This window comes from Beta vulgaris, chromosome 8 (genome assembly GCF_026745355.1).
Source record: "Beta vulgaris subsp. vulgaris cultivar EL10 chromosome 8, EL10.2, whole genome shotgun sequence".
NCBI classification, from domain to species: Eukaryota; Viridiplantae; Streptophyta; class Magnoliopsida; order Caryophyllales; family Amaranthaceae; genus Beta; species Beta vulgaris.
Window position 1 is genome coordinate 44,900,628 of NC_079209.1, and position 19,055 is coordinate 44,919,682.

General features: G+C 36.7%; 1 protein-coding gene across 1 annotated transcript; it reads right to left on the reverse strand.

The window, feature by feature from the left end:
• Positions 1-506: 506 nt before the first annotated feature.
• Positions 507-6,536, reverse strand: LOC104883682 (protein arginine N-methyltransferase 1.1). The gene is made up of 9 exons (XM_010668232.4): positions 6,191-6,536; positions 4,937-4,947; positions 3,129-3,284; positions 2,989-3,052; positions 2,766-2,905; positions 1,643-1,730; positions 1,360-1,475; positions 1,087-1,237; positions 507-956 (listed from the first exon to the last, which is right to left on the reverse strand). Exons 1-9 carry the CDS (start codon positions 6,363-6,365, stop codon positions 751-753), a joined length of 1,107 nt encoding a protein of 368 aa, XP_010666534.2. The 5' UTR covers positions 6,366-6,536; the 3' UTR covers positions 507-750.
• Between the last annotated feature and the right edge of the window lie 12,519 nt (positions 6,537-19,055).

Consider the following 19,055-nt stretch of genomic DNA (forward strand, 5'->3'; position numbering starts at 1 on the left):
CATCAGCAAAAAAAAAAAAAAAAAAAAAAAAAAAAAAAACCAAAGCACCAGTCATTATCCCTCCCAATCTTAAACACTCAGGACTGTTCTCCCCAACTTATTTTCAGTTCAGTGTTTGACAATACTTTTACTCTCACATATCACTATTCATTTTAGTTTAGTTTAGTTCAATTCAATTCAGTTGTTTTATGCCGAAGAGAACAGACCATCAGCCTATCTCACATGATTTCACATCAGATTTGCCTAAAAAAATTCACCCCACCCTAGCTGTGCACAAAGAACCTTCCACCTCAGCAAGAAGCAAAAAAAAACAAATAAACCTCCCTTTTCCCCACCAACCCTAAGCACTGATCCTATGCTATGCTACAAAATGTTTGGCAATGTACTATGCTACAAAATGTTTGGACTGAAGGCATCAACATCAAAGAATACATCCAATTTCCAAAATTTCAGATAAGTGCTAAAATTACAACATGGCAGAATGAACCCAATAAGAAAAAAAGGTAAAAGAAAATAAAAAATAAAAACAATAAAGGTAAAAAAAGAGAAGAATTGCATGGCATGTTGCAAAACTTCATCTCCTCCTCATACATTGGTCTGATAGGAAGGAAGTCCCATTTGCATACATACCTCTATAAAACTCTAATTCTCTCTTAGAAAGAAAAAAATAGTCTAATTGGATTTGATGAGTCTTAGGAACTTGCACAGAAGCTCTTAAAAACCTCTGGAAAGAACACTATGCATTTACCACTACCGCATTTTGTAAGATTGAGTCCTGGAGACTACACAGTGTTGGCCACTGAACGAATACTCGAGCATTATATCGATGTCACGTGGATTCTTTTTGTTTTGGGAAACTGTCATGGTTCCCACAATAGCTTCCCCTTCACATATAGTAATCCTATCCTCAAGGTACAAGACTGTTTGCTTCCAGTGAGTGTTTCTTGATCTTGGTCCTAAAAATGTGGTTCAACAAAAGAATGAACATTTTACCCCGCATTCAAACATCACAGGCTTTCAAAATGTGATTTCTCAGAAAAAGTGAAAGCACTTGTTTAAAAGGAAGGGTTAGCAGGGGAAGCAGACCTGTAGAGAAGCCCATTAATTTATGGCACTTTGTAAATGACACGTCAAAATAAGCTACAAGAGCGTGAATGTAGTCATTGCGCTCTGCCACAAGTCTAAAAGGAGCAGTGAAGGAAGCATCACCTGGCGTCATTTTAGATATGTCCATAGTCTACAAAAACACAAAAGGTAGTTCATTAGAGAGCTAGAGTGAATAGGAATTTAACGAACGTTAATACAGCCAAACCTGAGTAGAAATTGGATCCAACAGAAGAAAAGAAAATTTGAACCAACCTTGAGTAGATGGGAATTTGTGACAATTTGATTTTGGTCCACTGTATCAACTAGTGGCTCCACCATGGCTTGCTTTTTAATACAGCTCATATCAAAGCCATAAACATTGTTCCAAACTGACAAAGACATAATTATAAGTGAATAACAGAAGGACGTAGACTTACAAAGAAAATATTTAAGCACATTAGCTCCAGACACAACAAAAAGTACCAACAAAAAAAATTGATGCATCAAACATGAATATGCTTGAGATATAAACTAGCACAACAAAGTAGATGCTTACACTCAATCTTATCCTCTTTGTACTCTGCATCTTCAATGGCTGTCAAATATAGAGAGGCTTTATCTGGAAAGACAATACCATTCTCAACCTACAAACAAGACATAACGCGAATGACTAAATCAATGGGAAATCTGAGTAATCAAGCGAGACAAACATATACTTGGACAAACATTCATATAGAGAATATACCACAGATTCTAACACTAACTAGTCGCATATACATGATCTGATAGACTGATATGCATTTTCCTTTAGTTTACAGCTTCAAGTTAAACTCACCTTGAGTTTTTTTCAGATCATTATCAGACTACATCTTCTAACTGGTTACTCAGTTCAATTATATTGCATAATCATATTATATTCTCCAATAACCCAATATAATCATCAACCCATGGCATTTAAGCCATCTCTCAAGCTTCCAAGTCATTTGGGCTAGGCTCTGGTTTCTTCACTTGAAGTAAGGTGATCTAGTGTGAATTTATTCAGAACTCGTCTGAATCTTTCTGTTTATGGTTCAGTCAAACCTTTCTAGTTTGATGGTCTGGTCTCCAAATTTAAGTGAATTTTGACAATATCTCTATGCTACATTTAGATAGAATATATTATCATGTAAAATCTCGTTAGATTCGTCTCAATGAACATATTTCAAAAATCCAATCTTTATTAATCAATTAGATTTGGCAAGTAAATGGAAATAAGTTCGGGTCTGATTTTTCTTGTCTAGTCTAAATTTTTCTGTCTCGGTCAGAAATTATTTGATTCTAACATGGATAAGTGATAATGTCTTGAAATAAAGTGAAGAGAACACAAAATGTCAAAAACTGTTTAAACAAGTAAATATTATCAGTTCCGTAACAGCTTAAAAACAATTGCAATGTAGTGCAAGTAACGAGCAATGCTTATTCTTGTAAGATAGATCAACCAACAGCAGACCAAACTCTTGCTAAAAGAAAAAGGGAAAAAATACATTGTTTGATCCATGAAACTGTGTACAGTTTATAAGCTAAAAATAAAGCAAGAAAACAAAAAAAAATCAGCTGGAGAAAATTGCTTAGAAACATAATACACAAAATGCAGAAAGAAAATAAATAGGGAACTACACAGAAAATTACCAGCCACTTACCAGCCACTTATCACGGGCATAAAGAACTGTATTCAACATATTTTCATACAATAGAAAGTATCCCATCCATTCTGACACGATAATATCCACTTTAACAGGAAGGTCAATTTCTTCAATTTTCCCCTTGAGCACAGTGATGACTGTCACATGCAGACAGGTCAGCATGCATATGGAATATACATCAGCAGTTACAACTAAGACAGAAATTAGATAGTAAAATTACCATCTGAGTATCCATTTGCTTCAACAATCTCCTTTGCCATGTCAGCCATGTGGGAGCATTCAACCTAGAAAGGAACAATAAATGAGAATTTGCCTAGAGCAAACTTACATTAACAACCAGTGGAAGGATGTCCTACATACCGCATAGACGTGCTTAGCCCCCGCTTTGGCACAAAAAAGAGACAAGATACCAGTACCAGCTCCTACGTCAAGTACCACCTTACCCTTAACGAGAAAGTCATTTTTATAAATAACATTTTGATATGTCTTGGTTCTCACCACATCCTTCAACATTTCCTGCAATGAATCATAGTTAGTTAACAGCATACAGGAGTCAGGACCCAACAGACAGTAAAAGCACATGAAAAGTTGTTCAAGCCAGAGAAAGAAGCATAATAGCGCTTCCTGTAAACCAAAGCATTTTTTAGCAGTTGTTATAAATATGTTTCTCAACTATCTTAGCTAAAATTTTAGTGCACTTTACTGAAAGAAAAAAGTCCGGACTTTTGAATCACCTTCACTCAAGACTCCAAGCACATTCTAAGAGAGAAAGTTCATAAGAAACTGGTAGGCTAGTAAATCATGTTGGGCTATGTTCTTATAACATAAGGACACACAAGTTCATAAAGATTCCAATAAGTTATCAGAATTAAAAACATAAGGACACATAAGTTCATAAAGGTTCCAATAAGTTACAATAGCTAGCCAAATTCAATACACAACAGCAGTAAATTTTAATAGGTTCAAGTGAAAAAAACACACCTTCAACATACAAGATTGTTAGACTTTGCAGAAGGTAAATAAATTGGAAAGATGGATATATTATGGACAGAAAAGGCTTCTTAGTAGAGCTTCCCAGTTCCCACCTTATTGTTATAATCTGCACAGAACAGATATGAAGCTGCCCTTCTCTGAAACATTCTATCGTCACTTTTTAATTAAACAACCAACCAAAGGAAACTGGTTTCTTGCTTTCCCCTAAAACCTCCTACACCAAGCAACAAAAAAGCTCTACTTTTTTCTTCTACCCACATCCTTCCTTTCCTTTTTTCTTCCCTATATTCACCTCCCACTTATCTCCTTTCCAGTCATCTAAAAAGAGCCAAACAAGCTATAAATTACAGAATTCTATTTGGGATCCCAGCAAGTGGTGAAGCACACAAACTAGAGCTAAATGTAAAATAATGACCATGACATCACAGCTTTCGTGGAAAAATAGAGTCGGCTCTGACTCTCTGAGGTACTAACTCAGGGAAAAGCCCTGTTAAGCTGAGGTCTGAAGGTAGGAGTATTAGCAACTCCGCGTTGTTTTTCTCAAATATGATAAAACTGCATTTGCAGATACGTTAGAAAGGGTCATAGAAATAATTATAGAGGCGCCCAAATGATTACATTCTTCCAAAAACGGATCTATGCAGCCTTTTTCTTACAACTTTGGCAGCAACTGACGGCAAAACATGAACAGGCTGATCCAATTTCATAAGAAAGATAAGTAAAGTACTAACATTATTTTGACTAAACATCACATACTAATTGGCACAGCTGAATTGAGGATAACTTCACATAGATCATCAGAAAAATGTTTGAGAAGTTCAACAAGGATAAGCATGTATCTGCAACTCTCATCAAACCGTTTAAATGTTATACTTGCAGTACCAACCCATTCCTTCTCTATTACTATCTTTCAAACACTCTAGATGTATTTAAAATCATCAACCAGCTTTAATATTAAATTATCACAATTAAAGGTCGGACATCTAAAATTTACTCATCCCAGAGGGGGAAAATAAATAAGAAAAAAAGGGACAGAATTTCTTAGAAATAAGCGGTCAGCAATTAGGATTCCAAGGCATTCAGATCAGCAGAACAGCATATCCATAGACAGCTTTTGAAAAGTACAAAACACTGCCAACATACAAGGACGTAGCCTTGAAATGACTGGGACTTACTTCATGTATACCTGCAACAACGGAAAACAAACACAAGAATATGTTAAGTATAAAAGAATATGAGACAGCATCATATTGTTTAAGATGGAGTAACACAAAATAAGAATAAAAGTGTACAAGATGCATGAACATATTATGTAATTACAACTATTAAGGAAAACAGAGGGACCAAGATATGCAAGAAGTTCAACTTTTTTCATAGTCCCCCAAATCACAAGCAAGCAAGCAAAACAAAAGAAGGAACTACACAACACAAATATACTCCCTTTGTCCTTAATAGATTTCTCATTTCTAATTTGGGCACTATTCATAGGTAAAGGACATCCTCAAAAATAATTTGCAATATACATATTAGAGATGGTTATGTGAGGTCTTGTTTGATTCGTCTCATTGTCTACATTGGGAAAATCAAATTTTTATAACTTTTACTAACATGTAATTAAAGATATTAACAATATAAAATGTGCAATGGAGAAATGGAAAATCTATAAAGGGAAGGAGGGAGTAATTTATATTGCATGGCATTGAAGCAAACCACATAAACGAGAACTTTAACTAATCACTCCATCCAGAAATAAGTTGTCACATAGTCCTAACCCCTTACTATAAACATATGGCATCAATCGATTACTTACAAGATGATTACGCATCCTCACATTCTGCCTAGGACTCGTTTTAAGCTGCATTTTCTAGAAAGTCCAATTTTAAATCATTATCATTCCAAGAAAGCTAAACACTACTTCAAGACATCCAAAACAGTATACCTGAAAATTATTTCTAGACGAAGAGAGTATTACGAAAAGCACATGACACTCACGGTCTTATATAAAAAGTTGGGTGCTTTTTTTCGCGATTTAATCTAATCTTATCAAAGGTGCTTAAACTAGAGTTGGATATTCCCTGGCAACTATTACAAGATAACCATTTAAGTAGAACTTAGCTTTCAATATTTGAACATGAAACAACATCAATAAAAACATTAACTCTTAACTTACATTTCAAATAATTTACTAATAAGTAATAACCTAACTTCAATTCAACATATAAAAAATTTTAAAACATCACTTTCCTCAAAACAAATATGCACTAATTCCTACATATTTCACACAACTACTAAAGTCCTCTGTCAAAACCAACTATCACAAACATAACAAAGTACCAAAACCCACCTACAAAAAGATTACTAAAGAACACAAAAGTGACCAAATTGAACATAAAGATGAAAACTTTGAATAAGAAAAGAAAGATTTATACCAAAGTGTGAGTAAGAATCGAAGTAATAATCAGCACTGGTTCTATCATCAGTAAGATTGGAGGTTGCTGCAACATCTTCAATAATTTCATCATCAACATTCATACTAACTGGGTTTTCAAAATTATTATTGTCGGGTAAAGATGCGTGTTGTTTGTTGTTCTTGTTACGACCCATTTTTTGTGCTTCAAAGGGGTTTAGGGGCTCTGAGTGGAGAAGATATTAGGGTTTTGCTATTGAAGAGGGGCTTAAGCTTTTTGTATTGAGGTGTGGGATTTTAAATAAGGAGCATAAATATCTTACTGACATGTTACCCTGGAAGTAGAATAAAGTCCAAAGGGAAAATGAATGGTTGAACCCAAAAAAAAATAGTTTCAATAAACATTTATATATTATAAATCATAGAGGTTTGTAAATGAAAAATAATTAAGGGTTAATGGTGGGTTATTGGAGTTACATATGAATGAGTTGCTGTAATTTATAAGGGAAAAGGTAATGTGATGAGAATAAAGAAATAGACCTAAAAGAAAAGTAGGAACAAAAAAAAAAGACATAAGTAATATTATCATAGATTGAAATTGGTTTCTAATTGATTTTTTAAAAATAAATGGAAATGCCATTTTCTTTTTTAGCAGGAAATAAAACTAGGGTGGATTCCAACTAATAGGTCACCCTAAAGCATCCTTACGGATGATTATGGAAAAGGAAGGATCATGAGACTCAAACCAATATCTCATATTTGAATGAGTATGGCCACGGTTTGCCATCGAGTCAGCTGCTGCATCGACTTTACGAAAGGCATGATTAATGGTACAGGCGTCAAATTTGCCCAGATCCAACTCTGCATCACAAATAAGAGCATTAATGGACCACGGAATTTTCCATATTCTCTTAATAGCTTGGATAACAGATAAATTATCCCCCTCAATAATGATATTTTTAGCTCCAAAAAAAGCGCACCCCTGATCTCTTCTCTTAAATCCCAAGCTTCAGCTACTAAGATAGAAGAATGATTCGAAATACTATTATCACCACTCAGAAGCAATTTATCCTCTGAATCTCTAATAACAAAACCATAAGCAGCACGTCCATCATGAAACTTAGAACCATCAAAATTGATTTTGACAAGATTAATCGGTGGGGGGACCCAGCTTATGTTAGTTCTTTGCAACTTCTTATGTACAATTTAGATCCTGCACCAGGGTGTAGGATGAGGAACCTACACCTTGGCCAAAACTACGTAGTTTTGATGCTTTTAGGAGGGCCAAAATTTGGCAGGCTTTTGGCAGAATTTTTAGGTGGGCCAGCTCTTTCTCTCTCATCACTCACTCATTCCTTCTTTTTCTCTCTCATTTATTTTTCAAGAACCATTTCAATTATCTCTCTCATTTATTTTGTTCTTCATTTATTTCTCCCTTATTTTCATTCATTTCTATTTTAAATTTCCAAATGTTGATATTTGATTTTATATTCTGTTTTGCATTTTTAAAACTTTTCTTAATGTACAAATGCATATGGTTTGATGTACAATAATATACGAGTGTACAGTTGGGGATTTTCAGTGATCAAAGTATTGACCATCAGTGTACATTGTGATTTATCCTTATTTATGTTGGTTGCGGAACCTTTTTTTTATTATTAGCTCCACCTACAGTTGCATGTACATGCACGTACATTGCATGTACACTTTGTTGACATTCATGTACATTAAGTGGGTTACAATCATGTTGTTATGTGTTGACCTTTTAATCTAGTACCCATATTGAGTTTTTTTTTTTTGTTTTGTTTGTGTCTATAGAATATGTTATGCATGCATGTTAGTGAAGCTAATGTATATTTAGTCATACACAATGATCATTAACGCAACTTTAATGTACACAGAACAAAGTCAGCTCTATAAAATAACTTGAACATTCAGTCATAACAACATTGTACATTCAGGCTTAATAATTGAACAATCTTGCTAGAATAATTGTACATTGAGTCATATCCAGTGAACATTCAATCAAACAATAATGTATCCTTATTTTCAGTGATCAAAGTAATGATCATCAGTGTACATTGTGATTTATCCTTATTTACGTTGGTTGCGGTACCTTTTTTTATTATTAACTCCACATACAGTTGCATATACATGCACGTACCTTGCATGTACACTTTGTTGACATTCATGTACATTAACTGGGTTACAATCATGTTATGTATTGACCTTTTGTTTTAATACCCATATTGAGTTTTTTTTTTGTGGCACCTGGAGCACTATGAGGTATAGGACTGTAATTGTACATATTGAATTTCATTAGCGAACAAACATCAACACACCAGTGTACAAAGATTTCAAATTACTCACTTGACATCAGCTTTAGGAATTGGGTTACTTTTATTCTATTATGTTTCTTTGTACATTCTTGGCTTCGTGGTTGTTCATTAACAAAATCAAAATGTACAATGACATCCCCCCATAAAATCGTCAATAACACACAATGAACAATAATAGACATCCAAAACAAAAAAAAAACTCAATACGAGTATTAAAACAAAAAGGTCAACATATAACAACATGATTGTAACGTTAACCCAGTTAATGTACATGAATGTCAACAAAGTGTACATGGTAGGTACGTGCATGTACATGCAACTGTAGGTGGAGCTAATAATAATAATAAAAAGTACCGCAACCAACGTAAATAAGGATAAATCACAATGTACACTGATGGTCATTACTTTGATCACTGAAAATCCCCAGATGTACACTCGTATATTATTGTACATCAAACCATATGCATTTGTACATCAAAAAAAGTTTTAAAAATGCAAAACATAAAATAAAATCAAATATCTACATTTGGAAATTTATAACACAAATGAATGAAAATAAGGGAGAAATAAATGAAGAACAAAATAAATTAGAGAGAGAGAATTGAAATGGTTCTTGAAAAATAAATGAGAGAGAAAGGGAGGGAATGAGTGAGTGATGAGAGAGAAAGAGTTGGCCCACTTTCATAAATGCTACCAAAAGCCTGCCAACTTTTGGCTCCCTTAAAACCATCAAAACTACGTAGTTTTGGACAAGGTGTAGGATGCTCATCCTACACCTTGGTGTATAATCTACTAATTGCTTCTTATGAGGCTTACACTTTTGCCTCATGTTGCCTCCTGACTTAAAATTTGAATTAAAAATAAGGAAGAATTTTCATCTTAAATCTCAAATTTATGGTGTCTTTCAATATTTATAAACGATTCAAATTTTGGTAATAGTCATTCTCGTATTATTCCAAATCAATTTGATCAATATATTAACAAGTAAACAAAAATTCACATAACATACTCTAATTGGCCATGACAACCTGCTAGTGAATAAAAAGGAGATAAAAAAAAAAACAGTAAAGGGAGAAGAATTGAAATTTGGATCCAACTAAATAGCGAAATTTAAATTGAAAAGTAGATAATAGGTCACTAGGAACCAATACAGAAAAAACATTAATAAACTTGAGATTTATTCATAATTGAATCAAACTTGGAATTAATATGAAAAGATGGCTTTAATATTGGGATTTATGGTGACACTTTTCTATAAGAAAACAAATAGCGTATTTGATTTTCAAAGTATTAATTAAGGGCATGTTCTCTTCGGCATAAAATAGCTGAACTGAATTGAACTGAACTTAGCTGAACTGAACTGAGTTGAATTAAACTAAATTGAATTAGATTGAATGTAATAAATATATAATTAATATTTAAACAATAATAATATGAATATTAAATAATTGTTATAATGATAAGTAATAATAATGAATAATAATAATAGTATTTTTGGATATTTTTAAATGATAGTTATAAATAAATAATATTAATAATCATAAATTATTAATAATAATAATCATAATTAATGATAATAATAATAATTAATAATAATTTTATATTATTTGTATTAATATATTAATACTTGATTATGATAACTAATACTTGATGATGATTATATAATAAAAATATATCTAAGAAGTAAATTAATATTAATATTTTAATAATTATATTTAATAATATAATAATATTTAGTAATTAAAATAATGATTGGGTCGGACAACGCAAATTACATCATAACCCGTTTTGACGCGATTTGATTGGTTTATGCCTTATGGGCTAAAAAACGTGAGTTTATTTGTGCTTTTCACCTAAACCATATTCCTCTTAGTAATAATAGTAATAATAATGAGTAAAGCTATAATAAACAAAATAGTATATAAAAATAATAATAATAATAATAATAATACTTAATAATTATGATATAAAAATAAATAATAATAATAATAATAATAATAATAATAATAATAATAATAATAATAAGAAAAAGAAAAAGAATAATAATTAGTAAAATAAATTAGACCAACATAATAATAATATTTAACAAACTGGTTATAAAAGAATGGAGCTAAGCTGAACTGAACTAAACTGAACTGAGCTAAACTGAACCGAACTGAATATAAGCTGGGGAGAACAGGCCCTAAGAAACCAATCTAACTATATTAAAAAAGATAATCTTTCCAAAAGTTAAAAATATGACTTAATCTCAAGTTTTACTTATATGTTTTAAATTTTATTTTAGTTACACGTCAAATGGATATACTTGTACATTTTATATCAATATATTACTAAATAAGATACGATGTAATGTGGTGTTTTTCCCTTATAGTTTTGTACTCCACGTCACGCACATACAAAAAAACAAAAATAGAAAATGCATTGTTTAAGATTTGATCTCGTGATCACAAGCATATATAATTAACGATTAACCACTAAACCAAATAATACTTAGCTTTATATTATCATTTAAAAGTAAAATATTAATAAATAAAAGATATAATTATTAAAATATTAATAAATAAAAAATATAATTATTCGGAGTGTAGTACAGCTGTACAGGCCTAAAAACAAGTTATTGTATTATGTAGAGCTACATAGTCCCACGACCTAACGGTTGTAAAGTAGGCCTTTCTTTCTCTTACTAAATTGGATGATTCCCTTTTATTCTTTTAGCTTATATATTTGGTGCTATTCTATCCCTAACTAGCTAGTACGTAAGTTCTCCTTAAAAAAAAAAAATAGTTAGTACGTAAGTTCCTTCTTTGTTCATTATATATGTTAGACTTAAGGTTTATTTCGCCAACATTATGGAAATACAATTTATACTTTTAAAAACACTTTTCTAGAACACAATTTTAAGATTAATATTAAGGTGTTTGACCGACTTTTTAAGAGTAGGAATGAATTTGGCATTATTTGACCCACTCTTTGATTCCATTTATAAAAAAGAAAAAGAAAAAAGTTCTCTGGTGTAAAAAAGGGTTCGTATTCTGTTAATAATAGGATTGGCCTACGCTGGATAAAACTTGAAGCATTTCAATCACCACTGGAAAAAAATGTTGGTCTCGGTCTCTATGTTGCATCGCCAACCATCATCTAATGACCATTGCTAATCATTTGCCATCACACCACCATCACCTGCCACTTTTTTCCCGTATCTCCCTCACCATGGACCCTATATATAATATATCTCTCTGTGTTCCTCCATCAACTCCTTTTTTGTTCAACTTTATCTCTCTCTCTCATCTCTTGCATTAATAACCTCCAAACTTTCGAAACCAAATTCAGCAATCAACCATGTTTATGCCAAATTCTAATCAGGCAGAACTTAGTTGAGGATCTACAACTAATGTAAATGCAGCTATAAATAATAAGAGAAACTAGCTACGAAATTAAAGAAGATGCAAAGGAGAGACAAAGGCACCAAGAAATGGTGACGCGGAAAACCCCAAGAAAAGGGTAAAAACTGCGGGTGGAATTGAGTCCACCAATCCACTATATGAGAAGATTACAACTTACAGCTAGCAGCTTGCACTAGGTATACTTATGAATATTGTAAATGTAGAAGAGAAAGTAAGAGCAATGTAAAGACTTGTTTTTTACAGAATGTTTCCCCTTCTATTTATACTAATACATTTTTATAACGTTATTCCTCCATTTGAACGTTGCATAACAAACTCTCCTAAGAAGGTGCCACAACTCCAGGAATCAAGGGAGATCTTCTCTTCTGCTGGCTAACCACTTCTTCCTATTTCTTTGGCCTAACGTCATTACTTGACTTGGTCTCGGTTAGCATCCAATGTTCTTCCAACCGGGTTATTTTGCACTCTTCATCTCTGCTTGCTGTAGCTGCTACCTGATGCTCTCTAGCTGTGACATACGCGTTACCTGTAAGTTTCAGCTTAGGAAAATTTTAGGACATAACAATTGCCCCTAACTTGTGATGCCAACCTAGGCGCAACTGAGTTAAAATCGCAAGTTACCAGTCAAAACAAAACAATTGTTAGCAAAAAGATTTATCTCAGGATTAAGATAAGCTTATACTCTCTTAGAAGATTTTTTTATCTTTTTCTCCGAGGAATTAAAACGTTTGAAGATAAAAATTTTTTTACTTAAGAGATAAACTTCTTTAACCACTAAAAAGATAATTTTCTTGGGAAAAGATAAACTTATCAGGTAATTGATTACTTATCAGCAGCTAAAAGATAAATGTTACGCAACATTTAATATCTATCCGTTGGCCTAGGCTACCGTTGAACTACTAGTATTTAAGGGTCTTTTAACCCTTCCTGAGACTTCACTTTACTCTTTTGCGAACTTTTCTTCTTCTCAGGTAAACTTCTTTTCCTCTTACTTTCTTACTTTTTCATTTCTTCTCTCTGATGGGCAAGGCAATTGACGATGTGCCTTCGTCAGTCACTGCGCAAGAAATAGATGAGCTTAAGAAACTAGGGAATTTCCCTGAAGGTGCTCAAATTATCATTCCTTCTGAGACATGCAGACCTGAATTTTGCCCAGAAGATTATGTTTGTTTCTACGAACATCCCTTTCTATTGGGCTACAATTACGAATTTACACCTCTCACCAGATCCTTTATGGAAGTCCTCCACCTTTCACCAGGCCAGCTGATGCCAGCCTTGTGGATAACCTGCTTGGTACTAGAAACCCTAACCGATACCTAGCATCATCCTTTTTCCCTGAATGAACTCCTGACAGCCTACAGCGTCAGAAAGTCAGCTAAGGGTTTCATTACCTTTAGGGCTAAAGCTCCTTACCCTCCACTGATAGATGGCACCATTTACTATGACTCTGTCTGGAAAACCAGAAACTTTTTCGTAGTAAAAGACTCCCTAGGTGAAGCTGGGAGTTTTCTGGTTGGGGGATGGTCTAATAAAGGTACTTATTCATCTAATTTTGTCTGTTATTCCTAAAAATGAATTAACTAGGTTCTTACCTTGTTTTTCCTGCAGGTCTTGGTCCTATAATCTCCCAGATACCTGAACAAGCAGAGAGATTAGCAGGCCTATTTGACTTACCCATTGAGGAACGCACCTATACTGCCCCAGCTGAAATTACTCCACTAGACTCAAAGATTCCCTCTCGCACGAACTCAATGTCTTCAGGTATAGACTGATCCTGATCGTCTTATTATTATTCTGAGATTTAATTTAGACTTTTCGACTAAACTAACTATCTGCCGCATGCAGCCCAAGCTAAGTCTAGCACTCTTTCTGATGAGGATGCCATGGACAGGCTGAAAAATAGAAAATGACCAGCAGCTCCCTCTGCCCACTCTCAGGTTGAGAAACCCCCCCGCAAGCATTTACGCTCAGCCTCAGTTCATACTGTCATAGACATCACGTCTAAACTTCCTAAGGAAGAGGAGTTCCTGGTGAGCTTACCTACTGACTTCCTAGCTGAGGAAGGTTTGGAAGGTGGTATTTGGCCTTCTGCTGAACAAACTGCTGTTCCCAGCCGCGTAGAGGAGGCTCAAAGGGCAAGACCCATAAATCACGCTGTCCAACTATCTCTACAGGTTAGGCATACTAAAATATTATCTTGTGCATTGAACATTGGTACATCTTTTATTCTTATGCCCTACTTTTCTTATGCCAGCTTACCCAAAATTGCCTAGCTGCTCGGGACAGCCTACGAACTGTGGCCTCCCTTCAGGATAAGGTGGCCCGGCTGCAAAAGGACAACCTTAGCCACCAAACCAAGCTGGAGAAGGAGAAGCAGGCTAGGCTAGACGCTGAGAGCAAACTGGCTGCTGAATTAGAGCTGATGAAGAAAGAGAGATTGGAGAAGGATGAGAAATTGCGGCAGCTGCGCTGGAGATCGAGCGCCTGACAGCCACTACTAAGGATGCTGAAGAGAGGGCTCTAGACGTTCAAGCTGAAGCCAAAATCATAGAAACAGCTAAACTAGCTTACCTGATCCGCTTCAAGAATCTGGACGACAAAGGCGTTAATGCCTACATTGACAGGTATCTTAAGCTGGACTCCATGGCTTCTCTGGAAGCCTTGGCTATGGGCAGCAAGGCAAACGATTCTGAGCAATCCACAGCTGAATCCCTAACTACAATCGGCCAGCCAGAAGATGTTGTCCCTGGCGACAAGGAAAAAGCTGTTGGTGATGATGCTAGCGTAGTTTCTTAGTTACCTTAGCTTTTTATCAGCTTTCTCTCTAGAACAATTTAATCTTAATTAACTTTGGTACTTTTACCATTGCCCATGGGGGAAATGTCTTTTTGTAAGAACATATTTTCCTTTTTGCTATTTAATCGTTTGGACTTATGCTTTTGCCTTTTCATCTTAGCTGTTGATACTTTGATAAATACTTATGTTACATGCATGCTTTTGTTCTTAGATATTTAGACAACATATTTACCTAGTGTAAGCGTTGTCCATCTTTGGTTGGGCCCGTTTCCTTGGTGCTACGACCATTTAGCTAAGTTCTGGTGCTTTAACCCTTAGCTGCTCAAACTGGTGCTACGACCTTGTAGCTAGACCTTGTAATTCCAGCTACCCACCTGGGTGCTGCGACCCCTTGCATTTGCCTGCGCATGAATTGGACTTAGATGGCCTGCTGTTACAAGCAATAATCATAAAGTACTTAAGTTATTAACAAAATTAATTTGTTGTTTACCTGGTGGACCAATGCTTTATGCAAAACAATGGTTGCCTTACTTGAAGATTCTGGCGTCTATAGCCCGGTAGTAACCTGGCTGATGCCCCAGGTTAGAAATGATACAGCTTGAGGTTAGAAGCGTTCCAGCTTATGGGTACCACTTTTCCATCCTTAGTAACTAGGCGATAAGCTCCTTTTCCAACTACTTGATCAATTAGATAAGGGCCTTCCCAGCTTATCCCTAACTTACCTGCGTTGATCTCTTGGGTATTTTGGAAAACTTTCCTGAGAACCCAATCTCCTACCTTGAATACCTTGGCTTTGACATTCTTATTGAAGCTACGAGCCACTATTTGTTGTTGCGCAGCCATCCGTACTAATGCATTATCTCTTAATTCCTCGATGGAGTCCAGGTCATAGCTAAGCTCTTTGTCGTTGGCTTCAGGAGTCATCAATCCATATCTAGTTGTAGGGACAGCTACTTCTGCAGGTAACATCGCCTCGCACCCGTACACAAGTGAGAAGGGAGTTCTTCCTGTAGCGCCTCTTGGTGTTGTTCTGTTTGCCCATAGTACCTTAGGCAGTTCTTCTACCCATTTTCCTTTCTTAGCTTTCAGGCGCCTTTTAATGCCATTGATGATTACTTTGTTGCTGGACTCAGCTTGTCCGTTAGCTGCGGTATCTAGGTGTGGAGTTATCAGACTAATGTTCCATTCTGACAGAATTGCCTTGTCTTGTCACTTATGAATTGTGATCCGTTATCACAAACAATTTCGCTAGGTACCCGAACTGCAGATAATGTTAGTATGCAAAAAGGATATTACTTCTTTTCTCTACCTGCTGGAATGCCCCAGCTTCGATCCATTTGGAGAAGTATCTGTGAGTGCTAGCATGAAAACTTTTTGCCCTGGAGCTACGGTAGTTTCCCCACAATCCATGCCCCACCTCATGAAAGGCCAGGGTGTAAGGTGGGATGCAATACTCAGCTGGCTGGTGATACTGCATGCTTTCTGGCAGCTTTCGCATTTTTGCACATACTCTTAGCATCAGCACGCATGGTTGGCCAATAATACCCGTATGCTAGGATTTTGTTTGATAGGCTTCTTCCAGCTGCATGAGACCCGCATTCACCTTCATGGAACTCCTTGAGTGTGGGCTCCCACTGGTCTTTCTCCAAGCATCTTTGCAATAGGTCATAGCTGGCGCAAGCTCTTTTGAATAGAGTGCCTGAAATAACATGATATCTTGTGGCTTTCATTCGCAGCTTCCTAGCTTCCAGCTTATCTTCTGGCAGGATGCCCCTCTCCAGAAAATCGATGATTGGCTGGGTCCAGCTAGCGTTTCCTGCCTGGCTGCATCTGGCTGCACCATGTTTACCTCTTTGCTAATAGCTGGCTCAGCTAGGTGGGCTATAGGTATTGACTTGAAATCGCATTTTCTGAGTGCTGATCCGAGGTTAGCTAGGCGTCGGCCTTGGTATTCTGGTCCCTTGGGATCTGTTTATGCTGAACTCTTCGAATAACTTGGCTTTGTCTTTACTAGCTCCAGGTAAGAGGCCATTTTTGAATCTTTAGCTGCGTATTCTCCATTTACCTGGCTTACTATTAGCAACGAATCACTGAAGACATGCAAACTGTTAGCTTTTAAATCATGCGCCAGTATCATACCTGCAATTAAGGCTCATATTCAGCCTCATTGTTGGTAGCTTTAAAATCGCAGCAGATAGGCGTACTATCATGTCCCCTTGTGGCGACTTTAGCACTATACCTAGACCAGCCCTCTGAAGTTTGAAGATCCATCCACATACAGCTGCCAGGAGCCTGATTTACCTACTTTGTTAATGTGGCGCACCTCTTCCTCAGCGGTAGCTGCTAGGTCAGGGCTAAAGTCAGCCACAAAGTCAGCTAGGGCTTGCGATTTTATAGCTGTCCTGGGCGATACCTAATGTCATGTGCACTTAGGGATATGGCCCATTTGGCCATTCTCCCTGAATGCTCAGGTTTTCGTAAACTGCTTTGATGGGGTAATTAGTCATAACATGAATGGGTGAGACTCAAATAGTGTCTCAACTTACGAGATGCCATAATAAAGCTAACACTAATTTTAAGTGATGTGTACCTGGTTTCAGCATCTAGCAAGGATTTGCTAACGTAATAAACTGGGAGTTGTTGATTTTCAGCTTCCCTGGCTAGTACCGCACTTACCGCTTTGCTGCTAACAGCTAGATACAGCTGGAGAGTCTCTCCTGAGTGGCTTTGATAGTAGGGGAGGTTGAGCCAGAAGGCCTTCAGATCCTGCAATGCAGCTTCATGCTCATCTGTCCAGTTGAATCCTTTATTCTTTTTTAGCACGTTGTAAAACAGGTGGCACTTGTCGGATGATCTGGATATGAATCTGTTCAGCGCAGCTACTCCTCCGTCAGCTTCTGGACCTCTTTCAGATTTCCGTGGTGACTGAATATTGATTAGTGCTTGCACTTGGCTGGGATTGGCTTCTATTCCTCGCTGGGTGACTATTACCCAAAACTTGCCTGCTGGGACACCGAAGGAACACTTGCTAGGATTGAGCTTCATCCCATACTTCTTTAAGACTTCAAAGGTTTCCTGCAGGTGGTCCACATGATCCTTCGCTTTCTTTGTTTTGACCAGCATGTCATCTATATAGACTTCCATCGTGTCCCCCAGCTGCTTCTCGAACATCTTGTTGACTAGCCGCTGGTAGGTGGCACCCGCATTTTTTAGCCCAAAGGGCATTACCTACCTCTTTCAGTCATGAAGGCGGTCTTTTCTTTGATCTGCAGGATCCATTAGTATCTGATTGTAACCTGAGTATGCATCAGGAAGTTAGCCTTCATGGCCAGCTGTAGCGTCCACCAATGCATCAATATGTGGCAGCGGGAATGGATCTTTGGGGCACGCCTTATTGAGATCTGTAAAATCGATGCACACGCCATTTGCCATTTTTCTTTCCAACAACCACCACGTTAGCTAGCCAGTCGGATATTTGACTTCTCGGATTTTGCCAGCTTTAGTAGCTTGTCCACTTCTCCGTTGACTATCATATTTCTTTCTGGAGCAAACTTCCTTCTTTTCTGCTTCACGGGCTTTGAATTAGGATCAACGTTTAGCTTGTGGGTAATGATGTCAGGCTCAATGCCTACCATATCTTCATGGCTCCACGCAAAACAGCTTAATTTTTCTTTAAGAATCTCAATAATCCGCTGCTTCTCCTCAGCTGGCAGGGATGCCCCAATCTGCACGGTCTGCTCTGGCTTTGCTGGGTCCAACGCCACTTCATCTACATCTTGATCTGTTGGCTTGGCTGGCGCTGGACCTTGCTGTAATTGCTAGATAGATTCCTTTTTTGCTTTTAGAGATATGCTATAGCACTCCCTAGCCAGCTTGCGATCGCCCCTGATTTCTTGCACTCCCCACTTGGTAGGGAACTTAATAGTCTGGTGATAGGTTGAAGGTACAGCTCGCATTTTGTGGATCCATGGTGTCCCCATTATGATTTTATGCTGAGGGACAATCTACCACATTGAACCTGGTTTGGAGGTTGACTCCTTTTGCATAGGTGGGCAGCACGATCTCCCGAGCGTTGTAGCTGGCTCGCCATTGAACCCGAACAGAACAGTTGCTTTCCTGAGGATATCAGCTTCCTGCAGCCCCATGCTTTCTAGAGCCTTTTGAAAATGATATTAGCTGAGCTGCCATTGTCTATCAAGACTCGCTTCATGAGGCAATTGCTGACGGTGAGAGATACGACGAGGCCGTCATGATTTCAGCTTCCTCATCTCCATCTTCTTCGTCGAAGCTGATGGTCATCTTCTGAGCTTTTTCTCTTCAGCACTCCTCAGCGGGCTGGTGCGTTTTG